At 59.5% G+C, this 21588-nt stretch overlaps 1 protein-coding gene across 1 annotated transcript in view; it reads left to right on the forward strand.

Moving 5' to 3' along the window:
- Window positions 1-16065, forward strand: part of KIRREL1 (kirre like nephrin family adhesion molecule 1) — a 79898-nt gene extending 63833 nt beyond the window's left edge. Inside the window, exons 4-15 of the mRNA XM_065420277.1 lie at window positions 1605-1762; window positions 3147-3297; window positions 5008-5113; window positions 5445-5593; window positions 6821-6948; window positions 7074-7200; window positions 7927-8027; window positions 11726-11924; window positions 13473-13580; window positions 14218-14357; window positions 15115-15192; window positions 15595-16065. Of these exons, the coding sequence (XP_065276349.1) occupies window positions 1605-1762; window positions 3147-3297; window positions 5008-5113; window positions 5445-5593; window positions 6821-6948; window positions 7074-7200; window positions 7927-8027; window positions 11726-11924; window positions 13473-13580; window positions 14218-14357; window positions 15115-15192; window positions 15595-16065 (1916 nt within the window). The remainder of the gene's footprint in view (window positions 1-1604; window positions 1763-3146; window positions 3298-5007; window positions 5114-5444; window positions 5594-6820; window positions 6949-7073; window positions 7201-7926; window positions 8028-11725; window positions 11925-13472; window positions 13581-14217; window positions 14358-15114; window positions 15193-15594) is intronic.
- Window positions 16066-21588: the final 5523 nt, after the last annotated feature.

The raw sequence follows: 21588 nt of genomic DNA on the forward strand, positions 1-21588 counted from the left end.
GATGGGCAAACAGTTCCCCCCTCCCCCCGCCTTAATATCGGGGTGTGACCCCCACTGCCCCATCCAAATGGAGAGTGGTTCGTTTCCTGGGGTCAAACGCCCGAGTTGGAGCTTTCTCGAATGGGGCCGGATCGACTGAGGCCAGTTTGTGCAGGTTTTCAGGTTATAACAAAAGGGTGGTCGGAGCTCGGGATGGAGGGTGTGAGCTGCTCACCATAACGGGGTATCAGGAATGAATCCCTCCCCCAGCATTATCTGACCAGTCAGACAGGAGCATTATGGGAGCGTTCAGAAGCACCAGGTGTTGACCAGGGCTGAAGTCAGAGTACTGGGCTGATGGACTAGTGGTCTGGTCTGGTGCAGATGCTAGGGTGGATGGACCAATGGTCTGGTCCGGGGCAGCAGGACGGGGAGATGCTGGGGTGGATGCACCAGGGCTTAGCTCACTGCACCCAGTAGCTTAATGCTCTGCAACAGCACGCTGACCCCTGTGCTCCCCCCATGCTGACCCCTGTGTTTCCCCCCCATGCTGACCCATGTTCCCCGCACGCTGACCCGTGTTCCCCCCATGCTGACCCCTGTGTTCCCCCCCCACACTGACCCCTGTGTTCCCCCCCATGCTGACCCATGTTCCCCGCACGCTGACCCCTGTGTTCCCCGCATGCTGACCCCTGTGTTCCCCGCACACTGACCCGTGTTCCCCCCATGCTGACCCCTGTGTCCCCCCCCCACGCTGACCCCTGTGTTCCCCCCCATGCTGACCCGTGTTCCCCGCACGCTGACCCCTGTGTTCCCCGCACGCTGACCCCTGTGTTCCCCCCCATGCTGACACATGTTCCCCGCACGCTGACCCCTGTGTTCCCCGCACGCTGACCCCTGTGTTCCCCCCATGCTGACCCCTGTGTTCCCCCGCACGCTGACCCCTGTGTTCCCCGCACGCTGACCCCTGTGTTCCCCCCCACGCTGACCCCTGTGTTCCCCCCCACGCTGACCCATGTTCCCCGCACGCTGACCCCTGTGTTCCCTGCATGCTCACCCCTGTGTTCCCCGCACGCTGACCCGTGTTCCCCCCATGCTGACCCCTGTGTTCCCCCCCATGCTGACCCCTGTGTTCCCCCCCCACACTGACCCCTGTGTTCCCCCCATGCTGACCCCTGTGTTCCCCCCATGCTGACCCCTGTGTTCCCCCCCACGCTGACCCCTGTGTTCCCCCCCCACGCTGACCCCTGTGTTCCCCCCCATGCTGACCCCTGTTCCCCGCACGCTGACCCCTGTGTTCCCCCCCATGCTGACCCATGTTCCCCGCACGCTGACCCCTGTGTTCCCCGCACGCTGACCCCTGTGTTCCCCGCACGCTGACCCCTGTGTTCCCCGCATTCCTTATGGTGCTTGGTGAGTGTCTTCCCCCACTCTGTCTGGTCCATGATTTCTCCCCCCGGTGTGCCCACTGCCCTGGGGGCCATGGTGTGTGTAGCAGGGCCGGGACTATATTGTGGGCAGCAGGGGTGAGGGGTCAGCCAGAGCCAGGGTGCACCGAAGCCCCAGCCGCGTGCCGGATCCGAGCCAACCCGGCACTCACCTGCCTCTCTCTCCTCTGCTGCCAGTTCCCCCTGAAGACCCGGTGATCGACGGGGCCCCCGAGATCCTGCTGCGGGCAGGCACCCCGTACAACCTGACGTGCCAGGCTCGCAGCGCCAAGCCCGCCGCCACCATCGTCTGGTTCCGGGACGGGCTGCAGCAGGAAGATGCCAGCACCAGCACGGTACAGAGCCCGGCCTGCCCGGCCTTTGCCGTTCCCCACGAGCTAGAAGATGCCGAGGGTGGGGAGAGAAAGCAGGTGGATCCCTCCTGCCCTGGGGAGGCGGAGCGGGGTGGCTGGCTCCGTTCGAAACCCCTGCAGGAAGGACACAGGAGAGCATCCATGAAACAAGTTGGAGAGGTCTCAGTCCAGCCCAGGGGAGCGAACAGTGACCACCTGTCCCCGTTGGCCCTCGTTAGCACGTGGCCTGAGGACGGAACAGGCTCCCCTCCCACCCCGGAGGTGGACGTCCCACTGGGAATACTGGGGCATCTCACCCCTCCCACTGCACCTGCTCTGGGTGTGTGCGGATGGCTCACGCCCCAGGGCTGTCACCGGATCCTTGTGAATTCCCGGAAGGAAACGCCGTCCCTTCCCCTCTCCCACTGCCTCTTTAATTGATTTGATTCGTTTTCCTTTCCCCTGAGAGAGCCGGGCGCACTTTCCAAGAGCACTTGAGAGCCAAATGTCCCGCTCATTAATCCCCACACGGTTTATGGCGCGAGAACATGAATCCCGATGAGTTTGTGGGGCGTTTTATGGGCATGTCACAAGCCATTCGGGGAGTGCCGTTCCAGGCAAATTTGGAAACCATTCACTGCAGCGTTAGCGCTCGCCAGCCTGGCTCTGACCCCCCGGGGAAGTCCGGCCCACCGAAATTCTCCCCAGCAGTGGCATCATCGGAGAGTTTGGGGTTGTTTTTTTTTCAGTGAGGGAGTACAGTCTAGTGGTTACAGCAGGACACCGGGGTCCTCTCCCCAGCCTTGAGAGAGGAGTGGGGTCTAGTGGTTAGAGCAGGTGGGGACTGGGAGCCAGGACACCTCAGTTCTCTCCCCAGCTCTGGGAGGGGAGTGGGGTCTAGTGGTTAGAGCAGGTGGGGACTAGGAGCCAGGATTCCTGGGTTCTATTCTCAGATCTGGGAGAGGAGTGGGGTCTAGTGGTAAGAGTTGGGGGGGGGGGCTTGGCATAGGATTTCTGGGTTCTTTCACCAACTGTAGAACTGAGTGCTGTCTAGTGGTTAGAGCAGTGAACTATAACAGGATTCCTGGGTTCTCTTCCCGGCTCTGGCTGGGAATGGGGTCTAGTGGTTAGAGCAGCGAAATAGAAATTAGGGCTCCTGGTTCTTCTTCTAGGCCTGGGCTGGAGCCTAAGGCTGGTGGTCAGAGCCGGGGGAAGGGAGTCTGGGCTCGTGGACTCCATGCCTGGCTCTGCCACTGACACGCCGTGTGGTCTTGTGCATGTCCCTTGCCCTCTAAGTTTCTCCACCTGGGCAATAGGAAGGAATAGCACCAAGGGCCCCCATTCTGCCAGCCCTGTGGTTTGATCTTCCCCTCTTCCCCACGGGCAGGAAGTGTTAGCAGACGGCAAGAGGGAAACCACGGTCAGCCAGCTTCTCATCAACCCCACAGACGCGGACATCGGGCGGGTCTTTGTCTGCCGGAGCACCAACGACGCCATCCCGGCCGGCAAGGAGACCTCCGTCAAGCTGAACGTGCACCGTGAGTCCAACCCCTGCCCTGCTGCTGGGCTCCAGGGCCCAGCTGGACGGCACGTGCGGGAGCAATGGGAACGGGGCCTGGTTCCCCACCTCCCCTCCCCTTGTCAGTTACACCAGCGTGCAGTGGGTGCAAAACACTGCCATTTACACCCACTGGGGTAAACGACCAGGTGAGGGGCAGCCCACAGGAGGCCGTGTCTGCACTGGGCAAGGAATCCACCCCAGGGCACTGATCGCATCCAGTGCTTGGCTCATAGATAGAGGGGTGTGTAGGAGGATAGATAGATAGATAGATATGGGGTGTCTATGGATGGATGGATAGAGGGGGTGTCTGGGATGGTGGATGGATGGATGGATGGACAGATGGGGTGTCTGGGGATGGATGGACAGAGAGGGGGTGTCTGAGGATGGATGGATGGATAGAGGGGGGTGTCTGGGATGGTGGATGGATGGACAGATGGGGTATCTGGGGATGGATGGACAGAGAGGGGGTGTCGGGATGGTTGGGCAGAGATGGAATATCTGGGGATGGATGGACAGAGAGGGGGTGTCTGGGGATGGATAGAGGGCAGAGAGGTGATGTCTGGGGATCAGGGCTGGCTCCAGGGTTTTGGCCGCTAAAAAAAAAAAAAAAGCTGCGATCGCGATCTGCGGCGGCAACTCGGCGGAAGGTCCTTCGCTCCGAGCGGGAGTGAGGGACCGTCCGCTGAATTGCCGCCAAATAGCTGGTCCTGCCGCCCCTCTCCGGAGGGGCTGCCCCAAGCACCTGCTTGCCAAGCTGGTGCCTGGAGCTGGCCCTGCTGGGGATGGATAGATGGATAGAGGGGGGTGTCTGGGGATGGATGGATGGACAGATGGGGTATTTGGGGATGGATGGACAGATGGACAGACAGAGTGGGGGTGTCTGGAGATGGAGGATGGACGGGGTACCAGGGCGCGAGGCCACCCTACCCGAGAGGGCACAAACAGCCGTCTGGGTTCGATACCCCGGCTCCCCGAAACCGGGCAGCCTGGCGCCTGCAGAGCTCACCCCAGGGAGTGGGGTCTAGTGGATGGAGCGCAGGACTGGGACTCAGGAGATGGGGATTTCCAGGTCTGCCACTGATCGGCTTGGGCAAGTCTCTGCCGGCCACCCGTGGAGCAGGGATGGAGCTGACCTGCCGTGAGGGGCTGGCTCTGGCCAGCGTTTGCCACTCAGGATTTCCCAGCTGGGTCTGTGCGGCCCGGCACTGACACCCAGTGGCTGCTATGGGGAATCACAGCTCTCACGGGACCCAAGTGTGGCACTGACCGGAGGAGGCTGATCCACAAACTGTCCATTGAGCTTCTCCTGCAGCTCCCCCCGGCCCTGCTGTCCTCCGGGGAGAGGCGCTGAACTACGACCCTGCCCGCCGGCTCATGGGGTCAGCGGGGTCACGGCCAGAAAGGACCATCAGGACTGGCCAGCCTGGACCTCCTGCAGAGCTCATCCAGGGCTTCCCGGACCCAGCCCAGCGTCTGACTGAGCGAGGCCTGGCCTGTGGACAGAGATGCCCAGCGTTGATTTAAAGACCCCCGCCCCAGCCCGGGAAAATCCACCCCGTTGCTCACTGGGCTGGCAGAACAAGCAGCTCTCTGCACCAGGCTCCACCCGGGGGCCTTTTCTGTCCCCGAGTCAGTTTCCTTCCCGGGCGTCGTGCCACTGACGGCTGTCTCCGTCTCTCCCTGGCAGATCCCCCCACGGTCACCCTCTCCATCCAGCCCCAGACGGTGCAGGAAGGCGAGCGGGTCGTCTTCACCTGCGTGGCCACTGCCAACCCGGAGATCAGAGGCTACAGGTGAGGGGCGCGGGTGGAACCAGCTGGGATATAATTAAAGGGAAGGCCCTGGGCCAACCTGCTCCTGAATCCGGGTTCCCGCTAGCATCACAGCACTCGGCTTCAGCCCCTGGTGCCTCCACTCCCCCCCGTGGATTCGAAACATTCACTGATGGGTTACACAGCTCCATAGCCCATCATCAACCCGCTGAGCCGCCTCCCTCCTGGGGGGAGGAGCCTCTCTCTGTGTCTGCCCTGCCCTTCCCCCCGGGGGAGGAGCCTATCATCATGTCTGCCCTCCCCTCCCCCCAGGGGGAGGAGCCTCTCATTGTCTGCACTCCCTCCCCCCCAGGTGGGCCAAAGGTGGCGTGATCATCGAAGAAGCCAAGGACAGCAAGTACGAGACGCAGGTGGATTATTCCTTCTTCACGGAGCCCGTCTCGTGCGAGGTGCACAATGACGTGGGAAGCACCAACGTCAGCACCCTGGTGGACGTGCACTGTGAGTGCCACGGGGGGGCGATGCGCCCCACTGCTCGGCCTGGGCGGAGACGAGACGGGGCTGTGGCGGCTGGAAGGGGGGGCTGTGCAGAGAGGCGGCTGGGCACAGGCAGAGCCTGGGGTGCTCGCTGGCTCCCCGGTTACCAGCCAGCCTAGTGGGGTGTCACCTGAACACCAAGCCTGGCCCCAAGCACACAGAAAACACGGCCAGCGGCGGGACTCGAACACAGGATTGTTAGCACCAAGGGCACAGACCATCCCGCTGCCTGAGCCCCTCAACCTGTGCCTGAGCAGTCAGGGGCTGCAGGCTAGTGGGAGCCATGAGTGCACGGGGACACACATGGACACGCTCAGACACGAGCCTTGAGCACACGGGGACACACACGGACACGCTCAGACACGAGCCTTGAGCACACGGGGACACACACAAACAAGCCATGAACACACGTGCACACACACGGACACGCTCACACACGAGCCTTGAGCACACGGGGACACACACGGACACGCTCACACACGAGCCTTGAGCGCACGGGGACACACGGACACGCTCACACACGAGCCTTGAGCACACGGGGACACACACAAACAAGCCATGAACACACGTGCACACACACGGACACGCTCACACACGAGCCTTGAGCACACGGGGACACACACAAACAAGCCATGAACACACGTGCACACACACGGACGCGCTCACAAACGAGCCTTGAGCACACGGGGACACACACAAACAAGCCATGAACACACGTGCACACACACGGACGCGCTCACACACGAGCCTTGAGCACACGGGGACACACACGGACACGCTCACACACGAGCCTTGAGCACACGGGGACACACACAGACACGCTCACACACGAGCCTTGAGCACATGCATGCACACATGGGGCATGCGCCCACACACAAGCCATAAGCACGTGCTCTCACACACACACACACATGGACACAGACATAAGCTGTGAGCACACACGCGCCCACACACACGTGGACACAGACATAAGCTGTGAGCACACACACGCACACACCCGGGGACGGACACACAGATGAACAACAAGCTCGGGGATGAACACCACATGGGGAGACATGGACATGGGGACACACACTCACACAAGCCATGAGCACACCTGGACACACCCACGGGGACACACGGCCACACCCACCCACAGGAGCCAGGAACACCCCCACGCATGCAGGGCCGCTGACGTCTCCTCTCTTGCAGTCGCCCCTCGGATCGTGGTGGACCCCAAGCCCACGACCACCGACATCGGCTCGGATGTGACGCTGACGTGCGTGTGGGCCGGCAACCCCCCGCTGACCCTCACCTGGACCAAAAAGGAATCCAACATGGTAATTCCCCTCCCAGCGCCCCATGGCCCAGGGGCTCACCTGGCCCGTTCCCCGCAGTGGGTGCTAGCGATGGTGGGTCTCCGTATGCGCCCCCCTCTCACGCTCCGCCCTGTGTTTGTGCCCAGGTGCTAAGTAACAGCAACCAACTCTACCTGAAGTCGGTGACGCAGGCCGACGCCGGGCAGTACATCTGCAAAGCCATCGTGCCCAGGATCGGCGTGGGCGAGCGGGAGGTCGCCCTCTTTGTCAATGGTGAGGCCCTCTGCCCGTGGCATTGGGGAGCAGGCTGTACCCCAGTGTTCATACCCACAGAACCCGGGTATTCATACCCACGGCTTGGTACCCTGGGCACAGTACCCCAGTATTCAGACCCACGGCTTGGTACCCCAGGCATGATGCCCCAGTATTCAGACCCATTACTTGATACCCTGGCACAGTACCCCCGTATTCATGCCCATGACTGGTACCCTGGCACAGTACCCCAGTATTCAGACCCATTACTTGGTACCCTGGCACAGTACCCCAGTATTCAAACCCATGACTTGGTACCCCGGGCACAGTACTGCAGGCACAGTACTCCAGTATTCATACCCAGGGCTTGGTACCCTGGGCACAGTACCCCAGTTTTCATACCCACGGCTTGGTACCACAGGCACGATGCCCCAGTATTCAGACTCACGACTTTGTACCCTGGGCACAATACCTCAGTATTCATGCCCACAACTGGTACCCCTGGCACAGTGCCCCAGTATTTGTGCCCATGACTGGTACCCCTGGCACAGTGCCCCGTGCTTGGGACTCCTTGTCTCTCAGAACCCTGCAACCTGACATCCCGTCTCCTACTCCCTCCAGGGATGCTCACCCCGGCCTGCTGCGGCTCCTCGTTCTCGTTAACTAACGAGCCTGGTGGGACACTCCACAGCAGTGGGGTGCCCGCTACGGTGCCCAGTTTAAGCCGCTGTTTCTCTTCCCCCGCAGGCCCCCCAATCATCTCGAGCGAGGCCGTTCAGTACGCGGTGCGCGGCGACCGTGGGAAAGTGGAGTGTTTCATCGGGAGTACGCCACCCCCCGACCGCATTGTGAGTGCTCTCCACGGGGGGGCAGGAAGGGGGGCAACCCGGCCTGGGCTGGCACACCAGGGCAGCAGCAGCTTCCTTCCTAACCGGGCCCTCGTCACCACAGCCCCTGTGCTTCTCAACACCCCCTGTGCCTGTTGCCTGTGCCCGAGAACGGAACCGGCTAGAACGAAGCTAGTTTATGCACCAACAGCTCCACCAATCCACAGTCGCCAGGGTTAGGAACTGCCGGACGTTTGCTCTGCAATGGGGAGCTGTCCCCGGGCTCTGCTGCCGGAAGAAGGCATGCTGGGAGGTTTGGGAAGGACAGTGGTGGCTGGGCCGAGTGGAACCTTTCCAGCACTTCCATGTCCACCTTGGCTCTAAGCACGGTCAGCCTGGAGTGGCCCTTAGCACAGATGCAAGCTGCCCGGTGCATGCGGACGTGAGATGAGCCGCAGTCCTTGAGGGGCTACGAATTTAGCATGGTCAATTTCTCCAGTATGGACTAGCCTAAATTTAAGGCACTCATCATGTTGTCCTTGGAGTTTATGCTGTGACAGCCCCGGGGGTAGATCTGAAGCCAGAGTCTCTGGATTCATAAGCCTGAGTCACCACGGGTTGAGATACTGGACCAGGTGGGACCCAACTGTGGGCTCCTAAACCTCACTATACCCTCCAGCCACTAGAGGGAGATAGAGAGTCGCGTTGGCATCAATAACGTGGGAGCTGGTTGGAAAACGGATTTTTTTGTTCCGTGGGAAATTCTGAAATTCCCCAAATTAAGTTTTGTTCTGAATTGTAACAAAAAGTTGACATTTTGAAATTTGGCATAGAACGAAAATTCCCCCAAATTTCTCTTTGAAACCATTGAGATGTTTCATTTTGATACGGCAAACCGTTTGGTTCCAATAATGTCGATGCTTTTCAACTTGGATATCGTATTAAAATAATAAATACAATATATAGTATCTACAATAATAAATACAATACAGTAGAGCTCCTGTTTAGTGAACTAGTGGGGGGTTGAGGAATTCATAACATTGAAAAGCTCATAAAATTGAACATCTCAAATTTGAGGGTGATACGGTGCATACGTTAATTTATTAATTGTTCAGTGATTGTGTACGTAGTGAGTGGTAACAGATGGGTTAAGTGTGCTGGATTTTCCTTTATTTGAGAAAAATGCAGCTCTTCTTTGTAGCTGCTAAATCTCTCAGACTTTTCAAACCTCTACAGGTGCTTGAACGTTAGCTGATGGATTGCAGTTGCATTCAGTAGCAGAAAGATGGTTCTTGTAAGCAATGATTCATAAGGTCGATGTTCCTAAAACTAGGGTTCTGCTGTACACAAATATAATATACTATTAACATTAGTATTTCACTATAAAATACAAGTTGAACCAAAATGAATCAAAGTGATGCATTCGAAACGGAACCTTTCGACATCATGGAAATGAGACCGTTGAAATGATTTGTCAACTCAGTTGAAATCGACAGGTTCCCGTGAAATATTTCAGTTTTGCCCAAACTGCGTTTCTGGTCCGTCGGAAATGTTCAGACCCGTTCTAGTTGCACTTGGATACGGCAGCGTTGGCTGCGTTGGAGAAGGAAGGGGAGGCTGGGAGAAAACGGAGGGTGGAATTAGGCCAGAACGGAGGGGGAGTAAGAAGCAGACAGAGATGGACATTTGGAGTCAGGGTGTGCAGTTCCCGGACCCCCACCCCCGCTGTATGCGCCCAGCAAACAATCTTTTTCCCTTCACAGCTGCGTTTATTGTTTCATTGCGGTCTTAGGCCGGCTACATCTCTTTCCCCCTCCCCCTTGGCTGTAAACTGTTAATTGCAAGAGCAATCGTTGGGTGAGACGGGCACTCGTTGTGTTGACCTTGGCTTTGCCTTGGGATGGGTCATTGGCCAGTTCCTGGGTGGAGGGAAGGGGATGTGATGGCTCTACTCAGGTCAGGTCAGAGCTGGTGCTTTGGAATGGAGAGAGCGAAGGAATGACGTGATGCAGGAAACAAAGAAACTGCAGTTGACACAGAGGAGCAAAAACACTAGCCATCAGCAGCCTGACGCGAGGGCCTGTTCCGGTTTCGCACGAGCGCTCTCCCTCGTGGGGACACCGTGACTTGACTTGTCGTGTGACTGCAGCGTAGCCTAAGGGAGAGGCCCTGGCTGGCAGCGTCTCTTTAAAAAAACCCAGCCTCGTTACTGCGCCATTAAAGCAGCTCGATTGATAAATAAACACAGCGGCGGGGAAGGCTTCAATGCAGCCTCCTAAGATGACCGTGGCTGTACGGCACGCCCGGGGCATGCTCTGGTCCTGCTTGTGCTGGGGAAGTTACTGTGGCCCGTGGGATCGTGGGTGTGTGAAATGTTTATCACACCATGGCCCTGGGGCGAGCTGTGGGGCTGCAGTAACCGCCCGGAGGGGCCTGCATTGTGCTATTTCCTGAGCTGAATTTGTCTTGGAGCTCGGCAGTATTAACACTGCTCACATATCGCTGTTTGCTCTGTCTGCATCGCTCTGTCAATCTCACGCTTCCTGTCTCTTCTGTTCTTTCACAGCCCTTTGTCTCCACTCCTGTCTCATCTGCCTGTCTTCTGTCTGTCTGTCCTCATACGCACCCACCTACCTGCCTGTCTTCTGGCTGTCTATCCCCATACGCACTCATCTGTCTGTCTATCCCCATACACACTCATCTGTCTGTCTAGCCCTATACGCGCCCATCTACCCGCCTGTCTTCTGACTGTCTATCCCCATACGCGCCCATCTACCCGCCAGTCTTCTGTCTGTCTGTCCACATACACACCCATCTACCTGCCTATCTATCCCCATACACACCCATCTACCTGCCTGTCTTCTATCTGTCTATCCCCATACGCACTCATCTGTCTGTCTAGCCCCATACACACTCATCTGTCTGTCTAGCCCCATAGACACCCATCTACCTGCCTGTCTTCTGGCTGTCTATCCCCATACGCACTCATCTGTCTGTCTAGCCCCATACACACTCATCTGTCTGTCTAGCCCCATACGCGCCCATCTACCCACCTGTCTTCTGACTGTCTATCCCCATATGCGCCCATCTACCCGCCAGTCTTCTGTCTGTCTGTCCCCATACGCACCCATCTACCTGCCTGTCTATCCCCATACACACCCATCTACCTGCCTGTCTTCCCCCATACGCACCCATCTACCTGCCTGTCTTCTGTCTGTCTAGCCTCATATGCACCCATCTACCTGCCTGTCTTCTGTCTGTCTATCCCCATACGCACCTATCTACCTGTCTGTCTTTTGTCTGTCTATCCCTATACAGATCTATCTATCTATCTATCTATCCCCATACATCTATCTGTCTGTCCATCTATCCCCATACACACCCATCTAGCTATCCCTGGACACACCTATCTATCTACCCATCGATCTGTTGACACAGCCCTGTGCCCGCTCCTGTGTCCTCAAGTTGCAGATGGTGGCTGAATGGAGGAATCCCACCGTGATCCTTCCACACACCCGTTCAGTTTGGGACAGGAAGTGAAGGGGACGATTGTATCCTACTGGAACCGCAGGGGGCTGGTGGGCTGTAGTGACCCAGCCGGGATTTGACCTGGATGCTGGGGTTCTCCGAGGCTTAGAGGAGGTCTGATGGAGCAGGAGCTCTTGGCCCCAGGTGCTGACCAGGCCTTTCTCCCTTTCGCATGCCCCGCCCGGCGATAGGCCTGGGCCTGGAAGGAGAACATCCTGGAAGCTGGCACGCTGGAGCGCTACACGGTGGAGAGAACCAACACGGGCAGCGGGGTCCTCTCCACCCTGACCATCAACAACGTGATGGAGGCCGATTTCCAGACCCGCTACAACTGCACGGCCTGGAACACCTTCGGGCCGGGGACGGCCATCATCCAGCTGGAGGAGAAAGGTAGGGAGGCGGGGGGGGGGGGGGGGGGACACGCAGTCATGGCACAGCAGGGTCAGGGCTAGAGGGAGGCAGGTGCCTGGGATTAACTCCCAGCTCTGGAAGGGGAGTGGGATCTAGCAGTTAGTGCACAGGGGGCAGGACGCCTGGGTTCTATCCCCAGCTCTGGGACGGGAGAGGGAGGGGTCTAGTGGTTAGAGCACAGGGGAGGGGCAGGACGCCTGGGTTCTATCCCCAGCTCTGGGAGGGGAGAGGGAGGGGTCTAGTGGTTAGAGCACGGGGGAGGGGCAGGACGCCTGGGTTCTATCCCCAGCTCTGGGAGGGGAGAGGGAGGGGTCTAGTGGTTAGAGCACGGGGGAGGGGCAGGACGCCTGGGTTCTATCCCCAGCTCTGGGAGGGGAGAGGGAGGGGTCTAGTGGTTAGAGCACGGGGGAGGGGCAGGACGCCTGGGTTCTATCCCCAGCTCTGGGAGGGGAGAGGGAGGGGTCTAGTGGTTAGAGCACAGGGGAGGGGCAGGACGCCTGGGTTCTATCCCCAGCTCTGGGAGGGGAGAGGGAGGGGTCTAGTGGTTAGAGCACAGGGGAGGGGCAGGACGCCTGGGTTCTATCCCCAGCTCTGGAAGGGGAGAGGGAGGGGTCTAGTGGTTAGAGCACGGGGGAGGGGCAGGACGCCTGGGTTCTATCCCCAGCTCTGGGAGGGGAGAGGGAGGGGTCTAGTGGTTAGAGCACAGGGGAGGGGCAGGACGCCTGGGTTCTATCCCCAGCTCTGGAAGGGGAGAGGGAGGGGTCTAGTGGTTAGAGCACGGGGGAGGGGCAGGATGCCTGGGTTCTATCCCCAGCTCTGGGACGGGAGAGGGAGGGGTCTAGTGGTTAGAGCACGGGGGAGGGGCAGGACGCCTGGGTTCTATCCCCAGCTCTGAGAAGGGAGAGGGAGGGGTCTAGTGGTTAGAGCACAGGGGAGGGGCAGGACGCCTGGGTTCTATCCCCAGCTCTGGGAGGGAATTGTGCCTAGTGGTTAGAGCAGGAGCCAGGTTCTAGTCCCAGCTCTAGGAGGGGAGCAGGAACCAGGGTTTACAGCAGATAGGGAATGGGGAGCCCTGTGTTCCCTTCCCAGCTCTGGGGGACAGTGTTGTCTGATGGTTAGAGCAGGAGGCTGGGTGGGTTCCTTGGTTCTCTGCCACTGACAGTGTGAGACCTTGGGCAGCTCCCTCCCCCGCTATGTGCCTCAGTTTCCCCCTCTGGGGAGCAGGGCTAACAACACCAGCCTGGCGGGCTGTGCAGTGACCCTGTCACAATTGCCAGGCACTTTGCCACCCCCAGCGATCGGCGCTAAGGGCCCCGGGAAACCCTCCCGTCCCTTGAAACCAAGGCCCAGAAGGGACAGACGTCACAGCCTGGGCAGCACCACCCCGTGCTGCTGGGACCTCCCAGCCTAGGAGGGGATCCTGCTCAATCTCGGGGCTAAGGGGTGAGGATGGACGGGCTAGGGAGGGACAGGCAGGAAGGGGTCAGTGTGGCTCCCCCAGCTAACGCGCCCCCGTGCCTCCTGCAGAAGTCCTGCCCGTGGGCATCATCGCCGGAGCCACCATCGGGGCCAGCATCCTCCTCATCTTCTTCCTCGTCGCCCTGGTCTGCTTCCTCTACCGGCGCCGCAAAGGAAGTGAGTGCAGGGGAGGAGGGGAATTCCCGGGAACCCCCTTCAACTCAGCCCCGGGGGGCTAGGAGGGAGGGGAACGGCTCCAGACTGCCCCAGCCGGAACCTACCAGCCACTCAAGGGACAGGCAGGGATGGGACCAAGCAGCCATGTGGTCCACAGGGGCCACGGCTGGATGCGTCCCCCCCACACACACTGCCAGTCTGCGGGCCGATGCCCCCTTCACCCCTGGCCCAGGATGGAGCACGAGGCCCACGAGCAGCTTCGTCCACCGGGGGCGCCCCTTGGAACGGCCGCGCCACCAGCAGGCGACGGGAACGGCCACGGCTCCTTGGCGCCGGGTGCTGGGCGTAGGCAGGTGCCCACGGTGCCAGGAGCAGCTTGAAGGGGGGAAGTCCTGCTACAGGGGGGCGCTTCCTCTGGGCCCATGAGGTCCCTGGCCAAGGCCCCGTCCCAGCAGGGGGGACTGGCGGCTGGGGGGGGCTTCCCAGGGAGGAGGCCAGTTTCTCCAGACCAGGGGGAAGGGTGAGTCCAGGGCCCCTGACAGCCAGGGCTCTGGGTTGGGGTCTCCAGCTAGGAGAGGCCGGAGTGCAGCCGGCAGAGCCCCCCGTCCATCCATCCGTCCGTCCGTGTGTCTCACAGGCCGCAAGGACGTGACCCTGCGCAAGCTGGACATCAAGGTGGAGACGGTGAACCGGGAGCCCCTGACGCTGCACACGGACCGCGAGGAGGACACGGCCAGCGTCTCCACGGCAACCCGTGTCATGAAGGCCATCTACTCGGTGAGGTCCCCCCTAGGTCCCCCCGGGGCCCCGGAACAAGCCCAGCAGCATAACAGAGCGAGACAGGGCAGGACTCCTGGGTTCTGTGCACACCCGTGGGTCCGAGAGCGTGTGTTAGTGGTTAGAGTGGTGGGGAAGGCGGCTGGGAGCCAGGATTCCTGGGTTCCCTCCCTGGGACTGGGAGTGTGGTCTGGTGATTAGAACAGGGAGGCAGGACTCCTGGGTTCTGGGGCCTCCTGGCTGCACACTTCACAAGAGGGAGACCAGCCTGGCACCCATCAGACAGCCCAGCGCCCTAAGCCTGGTGCCACAGCTCCAGCCATGCCCCATGGAGCCACCCTGGGCTGTAGCTGCTGGGAGCGCCCCCCGAGGGCCGGGTGGGCAGTGTAACTCAGTGATGCTTTAGCTCTGTGATCCATAGGGGCTGATGAGGCTATTGCTGGCTCTGTCCTTTAGCTCAAGCAGTAGCAACTCAGACTTTAACTTTCAAAGGTCCCAGGTTCGATGCCTGGTGCTGCCGACCCAGGGTACAGGACTTGGACTCCTGGGTTCTCTACGGATCTGCGAGGGGTGTGTGGGCTAGTAATTAGAATAGGGAGCCCGGACTCCTGGGTCCCATTCTCGGCCGGTTACATCAGTGCCCCCAGAGTGTGGGGAGGAGCCGATGACTTGGGGGCTGGGGAGCCAAGTGGCCGGTGGGCTAAGGCAGAGCCACGGCGGGGAAGCTGACGGGCCCCTTTTTCATCTCCCTCAACAGTCGTTCAAGGATGACGTGGACCTGAAGCAGGATATGCGGTGCGACACCATCGACACGCGGGAGGAGTACGAACTCAAGGTCTGGCACCGCCCCCCCCAGGGACGCCTGTCCGCTGAGTGTGCAATGGAGCGTGTGTGCGTGGGCAGGGGAAGGCGGTGTGCAGGGGAGTGATGGTGCCAAGGTGCCTGAGCGCACCAGCGAGTGTGCTTGCGTGCCAAGGGTTGTGTGATGGTGTGTGCACATCAGCGACTCTGTGTGCGGAAGGGATTACACGTGTGTCTCTGCTGGGGTTGGGAGCCAGGACTCCTGGGTTCTTTGCCCAACTCTGGGTGGGAGTGGGTGTGGGGTCTAGTGGTGAGAGCAGGGGACTGAGAGCCAGGACTCCTGGGTTCTTTGCTCCACAGGCATCCAGAGCTTTGCCCTGCCCCATGTGAGCGCCCTGGCGGTGCCTGAACCTGCCCCTCTCCTTTCCCCTTCCAGGACCCAACCAACGGCTACTACAACGTTCGTGCCCACGAGGACCGCCCGCCCTCCCGCACCGTGCTCTACGCCGACTACCGCACCCCGGGCCCCGCCCGCTACGACATGCGCCCCTCCTCCCGCCTCTCCCACTCCAGCGGCTACGCCCAGCTGAGCACCTATACCCGGGGCCCCGCGTCGGAGTACAACACCGAGCCGGCCCCAGGGCCCCCGCCGGGCCCCGCCGCGGGTGAGACGGCCAGCCAGCTCTCCTACGAGAACTACGGTGGCCACGCCGCCTTCCCGCCCAGCGCCGGCTACGCCACCTACCGCCTGGGCTACACCCAGCACCCCCCGCCCAGCCTGGACCGCGCCCCCTACGACGCCTACGACCCCATGGGCAAGTACGCCAGCGCCACCCGCTTCTCCTACACCTCCCAGCACTCGGACTATGGGCAGCGGTTCCAGCAGCGGATGCAGACTCACGTCTGAAGGCTGTGGGGCGACGATCCTCACCGGAGACATAAGGGGGGGTCACAGGTACTTTGTGAGTGTCCTCTGATATTCAGGGGCTTTTCCTGAACCCCCCACGCCCACCCCTCCAGCGGCAGGACTCTCAGCCTTCCCAGCGACTGCACCCCTCACTGCCTGGATTCAGGGGACCCTGGCGTCCGGCTGACTCCAGGGCCCCTCTTCCCCTATATCTGAGCTTCCATCCAGCCACCCATCATGTTGTCTTCGTTCGTTCTTTTCAGCCATGTCTCGAGGGGCCGGCGCCCTCCCCGACTGGAAGGAAAACCAATTTTGGGGGGGCCGGGGAGCCTCACCCCCACCCCGGCCCTGCTCACGTGCGGCACAGCTCTCCTCCCAGCGGGCTGGAGGCTGGATCAAAGGTGCTGGTAGCTGCAGGGGGGAGATTCCCTCCCACAGCCTGGATCCCACCCGACCCTGCAACAAGCGAGACTCCGGAAACTTGCCCCTGGCCACGCGGGGGAGCCCCGATTTCTTTGCCACGCGTCGGATCTTTGAGGGGAGACGGGCCGAGAGCTGAACTCCGCCGGGGGTGAAAGGTTGTGACAACAAGGGGGGGTGGGTTACGGGGCAGCGGAGGACCAAGTGGCGATGGGGGGTGGCTGAAGGCAGGCTAGGCTGTGAAGTCCCCCGGGGGCCGTGGGATCCCTGGGGTCTGCAACGGGCTCCCGCACAGCTCGGCCGCTAGGAGACAGAATCGTGCCATCACCGGCTCCCAGGGCATGATGGGACGCACCGCAGCGGGCACAGGGGACACTGCGCTCTAGATGTGAACACGCCCGGGCGGGGGGCCTGTCGGCCGGCAGGCCGGCTAACCCTGCAGCCAGCCTCCAAATGGGCAAAGGGCTCTGATCCCATCTCAGCGTCCATCGCTCAGCGCCTGGCAGGATCGGGCCCTAATGTGGAGAACTAACCTGGAGCAGCAGCTTTTGATCTAGTCCATACCCGGGACCCCCATCCAATACCAGGACCCCCTATTCTAGACCAGGGTCCCATGTCCAATACCGGGACCCACTATACAAATCCTCCCTCTTCCATACTGGGACCCCCCCACACACAATACAGGTACTCCCTATCCTATACCAGCACCCCTTTCCCATATTGGGATCCCTCCTGCCCCACTTAGCAATATGGGACGGGTGAAATGCTCGCAACCCCTACGTTGCGAATCCCTGACCTAGATGACGCTGCGGGCTCTAGGGAGAAAGGTCAGCCCCACACCTGAGTGCTTCCATTCACAACAGCACAAGCCAGACCCCAGCCAGTCCCGTGTCTCTCGGGGCGGCCGGATCCCTTGCCGCTCGCACCCCAAATTGGATCCCTCCCCCGCGTGGCGTTCCTCTTCAAAAGAAAGCAGGGGGCCCCGATCTCTCCCCCAGTACCCCGTCCGTCCAGGGCCGAGCTGACTCTGTCCCCCCGTCCCAAGCACTTTGAATACGTTTATTTGGTTTTATGTTGGGTTTTTATATATATATATTTTATAAGGGGGGGAGGAGGGGGTTGGTTGGTTTTTTTCCTCCGAAAGGACCAATTGGAATCCTGCCTCTTCCACCATTTCCTGTGCCTTGAACTTCAGCTTTATTTGCCCCGTCGGCGTTCGCTTGCGCGGTGGAACCGAGCGAAGGGGGCGGGAGCGTTGGCGGGGCGAAATGTTTTAGGGGCTGGTGAAGCTGGAGGCTCGTGTCTCCCTCTAGTGCCTGGCACCAGCCACTACAACAGCCTGTCCCCGAGGTCAAGGGAGGAGCTGCCCCTTTAGCTTGAGGCACTGAGAGCTGTGTTTTTAGGGCTGAAGGTCGTGAGTTTGATCCCCAGTGGCGGACGCAGTCTCCACTGATGACAGGGGCTTTCCCGGGCTGCCCATTGAGAAATGATGGATTTCCCGGGGTTGTTATTTTGGTGGGGGTGAGGGGTATCCGTCAAGCTTCCCAAGTATCCCAGCGAAGCTGCACCCCACTCCTGGAAGGGATGGGGGGGGCTCTGTTTTTGAAGCCTGGCAGTGCCATTCCCCAGCCAGGCAGAGGGGGCGCTGCTGAGCGACACTGGGTCCCGCCATGCAAGTCCTAAGCGGCGCTGAGCAAGACCCCGGCCCCCACCTTCACTGCCCTTTCCGCCATCGCTCCGTTAGGGAGCAGGACTCGAACCCAGGCCCAACTTCTCCACGGTCACGCCCGGCCCAGGCGTCGAACTCTGATCTCCCGCGTGGCTGGGCAGAGTGCAAAGCCACCAGCCCTGTCTTGCCTGTTCCCTCCTAGTACCTACTGGCGTGGCAGGACCGTAAGCATCCCGGGCCGTTCTGGAGCTTTTCTTGTGACCTTGCAGCGTCGGTTTCGTTTGCACAAATCGGGGCCTTCATTTTAAGTACAGATAACGCCCCCCCCCCCTTACATTACGGAGCCATTCAGATATTGTACAGCCGTGAGCTGTGTGGGTTATCGGCACGTCAGCAGAAAGGGTTAGCCATGGTTATGGCGGCCGGTTGGCCGGCTGGAGCCTATAACAATCCAGAACGGTGGGGTCGCCATTTATTAAAACATCGCTTGACCCTTTATTTACCCTGTTTGGAAGCAGCTGGAATTTGATCGTGTCTCCTGATACGGGCTTTTCCTGCCCTATTTATGGGACTTTTGCAGCAGCCATTAACCTGGCGCCTGAGGACTTCACAATCTTCACTGTCCTTTTCCTCACAACCCTCTGTGAGGCTGGGCAGGGCTGGTCTCTGAAGCACCTGGCACTGGCCTATGTCGGAAGGCAGGATACTGGGCTAGATGCACCATTGGTCTGACCTAGGATGGCCGTTCTTAGGATCTTAGCCCCATGGCACAGATGGGGAACTGGAGCCCAGAGACCCAGATTTTTACAGGTGTTTTGGCGTAGCTGCACTCAGCATCGCAACGCCTAACTGATTTAGGAACCCAGATCATTTTCCAAAGGGGTTTAGGCACTCCAGAGCCTAACCCTCATGGGCAGCTGATGGGATTTTTGCTCCAAAGTGCCTAAATCCTTTTGGAAACTGAGTTTTGGCTCCCAAATGAGTTAGGCCTTGCAAAACTGGGTGCAACACTGCCCAATATGTGGCTCAGTCATGCGCCCAGGGTCAGATGGCAGAACAGAGTTGACCCTGGGTCTGCCTGGTCTCAGGATAACAACCTGATCCGGGGACCAGCTCTTAACGCACCACTTTCAGGAGTCATGTTATTTTGAACTTCAGCTTTTCCCCCCCTTAGTAATCCATTTCTAGCTCTTGTGTTTTTAAAGAAAAGAACCCAGGCTCTAACCACTAGACATCACACTCCTCCCAGCACCTGCAAACATGACCCTGAAAGGTTCAGAAGCCTGCAGGAGAATCAAAAGAACCCAGTTTTTTCCCCAGCTCATGATTTGTGGGCGGTCTGATTTGCAATTTGTGAACGGTTGGGATTGGCAGCCCTGGCAGTGGGATCTTAATAGAAAGTCTGAGCCAAATCTGGCGTCGTGGTCCATGACTGGAGCCAGAGGCTGCTGCGATAGAAATAATAATGACTAATAGTCATCATAAGTAACAAACCAGTGCTGGCTAATTTGCTGGCATGAGTCGGTCATGTGAGAAGGGTTGTTTTTTTATATGAATGTATCTAAATATATATTTTATATAAATATCCTGCCAAGCAAATTCTTGAAAGCCAGAAGCACACGTTCTTAATGCTCAGCGGTATATAATTATAGATCAACGCCCCCCCAAAACTTCCGCGTTGAGGCAGACAGCTGGCACGGGAAATTTCAGCCCGAAGGGTTAACGTCTGCAATGTTCTACGCAACTGAAAACAGGGTCTTAGAATGGAACGTGTTGGGCAACCTTAACTCTAGGGGGTGCGCCATGCACCCTGCAGAGATCATGGGGGCTTGGCTGGGCGTGTGTAGAGGGCCGTGGAAAATGAGGGCGAAGCAATAATTCCTCGAGGGAGAGGGTTGTGTCTGTGGAGGGGAGCTGGGGAAAAGCCGAAGAATGTAGCTGGTCCTAGAGTTCAAATCCGGATAGATTTGTTTTTTCGCTTGATCTCACTCTGGCTTTGGGGTTTGAATGGCCCCTGGACAGCTGCCCTGCGCTTCCCTCTCTTGAACATTTGCGCTCCACAGTATAAACCTGCTTGTGGCTAACTCCGGCTCACTGGGACTGGCTCCCAGGGGTGAGAGCCGGGACACCTGGGTTCTATTCCTAGCTCTGGGAGGGGAGTCTACTGGTTAGATATGGGGACTGGGAGTCAGGACTCCTGGGTTCTACCTGGTTTGTGTTGGTTAAACTGGTGTAACCCAACCCGTGGGGTGTTCTGTCTCCTCCTAGTGGCGGCTTGGCTACCAGATGAGCTCAGGCATCAAGATTCAGAGGGTCCCACGTACAATTCCTGCTGTCGACAGCCCACCCGAGGGTGCGGAATTACGACCACGTCCTTGAATTTGCGGGCTCAAGCAGGGGTTTGCATGAGTAACCTTAAACCATTTTAAGTCAAACCGGTGCAAGTACTGTGTGTGGAGCAGCCCGAAGGGAGTTGGGAACCCAGTTCCCGTGGAATTTCCCTGGGAGTTGGGTGCCGAGCTGCCTGCGGTTGCTTTGCCTCCCCCAACAGAGCACCCCTTGGGCAGCTGGACGATGGGAGCGGTTCGGCCATGACGGCGCCGGGTTGGCACAGTGCCGGAAGCCTGCACAAGGTGCGGGCGGGTTCCTCTCCATTCGGGACCTCGGTGATGGGTTGGGCAGAGCTCTCTGCCTGCCTTGTCCCAGAGCTCTAGAGGGGTCTCGTCAGCTCACCCCAGCACCTGGGCGGTCTTTCCTTTGCTTCTGGGCGCTGGGGCTGGGTGGCTGTGGAGAGAGACAGGACGGATCCCCCCACCCTCAACCCCCTGCAGTCAGGAACAACCCACCCCTTGGTTCGAGTCACTCCCTCTGGTGCTAATTCACAAGCCTTCACCCTTGCCAGACACCCCCCGCCCCATGGCTGAGTGCAAGGGTTGGGGAGCAGGGAGCAGACCCAGCATCACCCACTTTGAAGGAGTTAACCTTGACCCCCTGCCCCCGAAGGTACCTTTAAAACAGGCCTGATGCTGCAAGGCCCTGAGCCCGAGCCCAGGAACCGCGCTCGCGGCCTGCAGCTTTAATTCAGGCATCACCACTGTCAGGCCGCGCGGCTTTTTTTCTTCCCCAGTGGTGCCTGTGGGGACCCCCGGTGACCCCCGTTCTCCCTTGCCCCAGTCTAGAGCGGGGGGGAAGCGGTGGGACTGGCCTTCGCCCCGACGGTGCCGGGATCCTCTTTAGCAATAGAAACCCTCACTGCCATGACACGGAACTGTGCAAAGCCAGGAGTCGAGTGGCTTTCCGTGAAACTCACTGTAGCAGGATCGTCTTTGAGGTTATGCAGCCCCCCGCCCCCCCCCCCCCCCACGCACACACCTTCCGGCTCGTTGCTAAACACCCAGGCTCATTGGATCCCCCACGGGAATGGGAGGGTGGGA

The sequence above is a fragment of the Emys orbicularis genome, chromosome 20, assembly GCF_028017835.1.
Source record: "Emys orbicularis isolate rEmyOrb1 chromosome 20, rEmyOrb1.hap1, whole genome shotgun sequence".
Taxonomy (NCBI): domain Eukaryota; kingdom Metazoa; phylum Chordata; order Testudines; family Emydidae; genus Emys; species Emys orbicularis.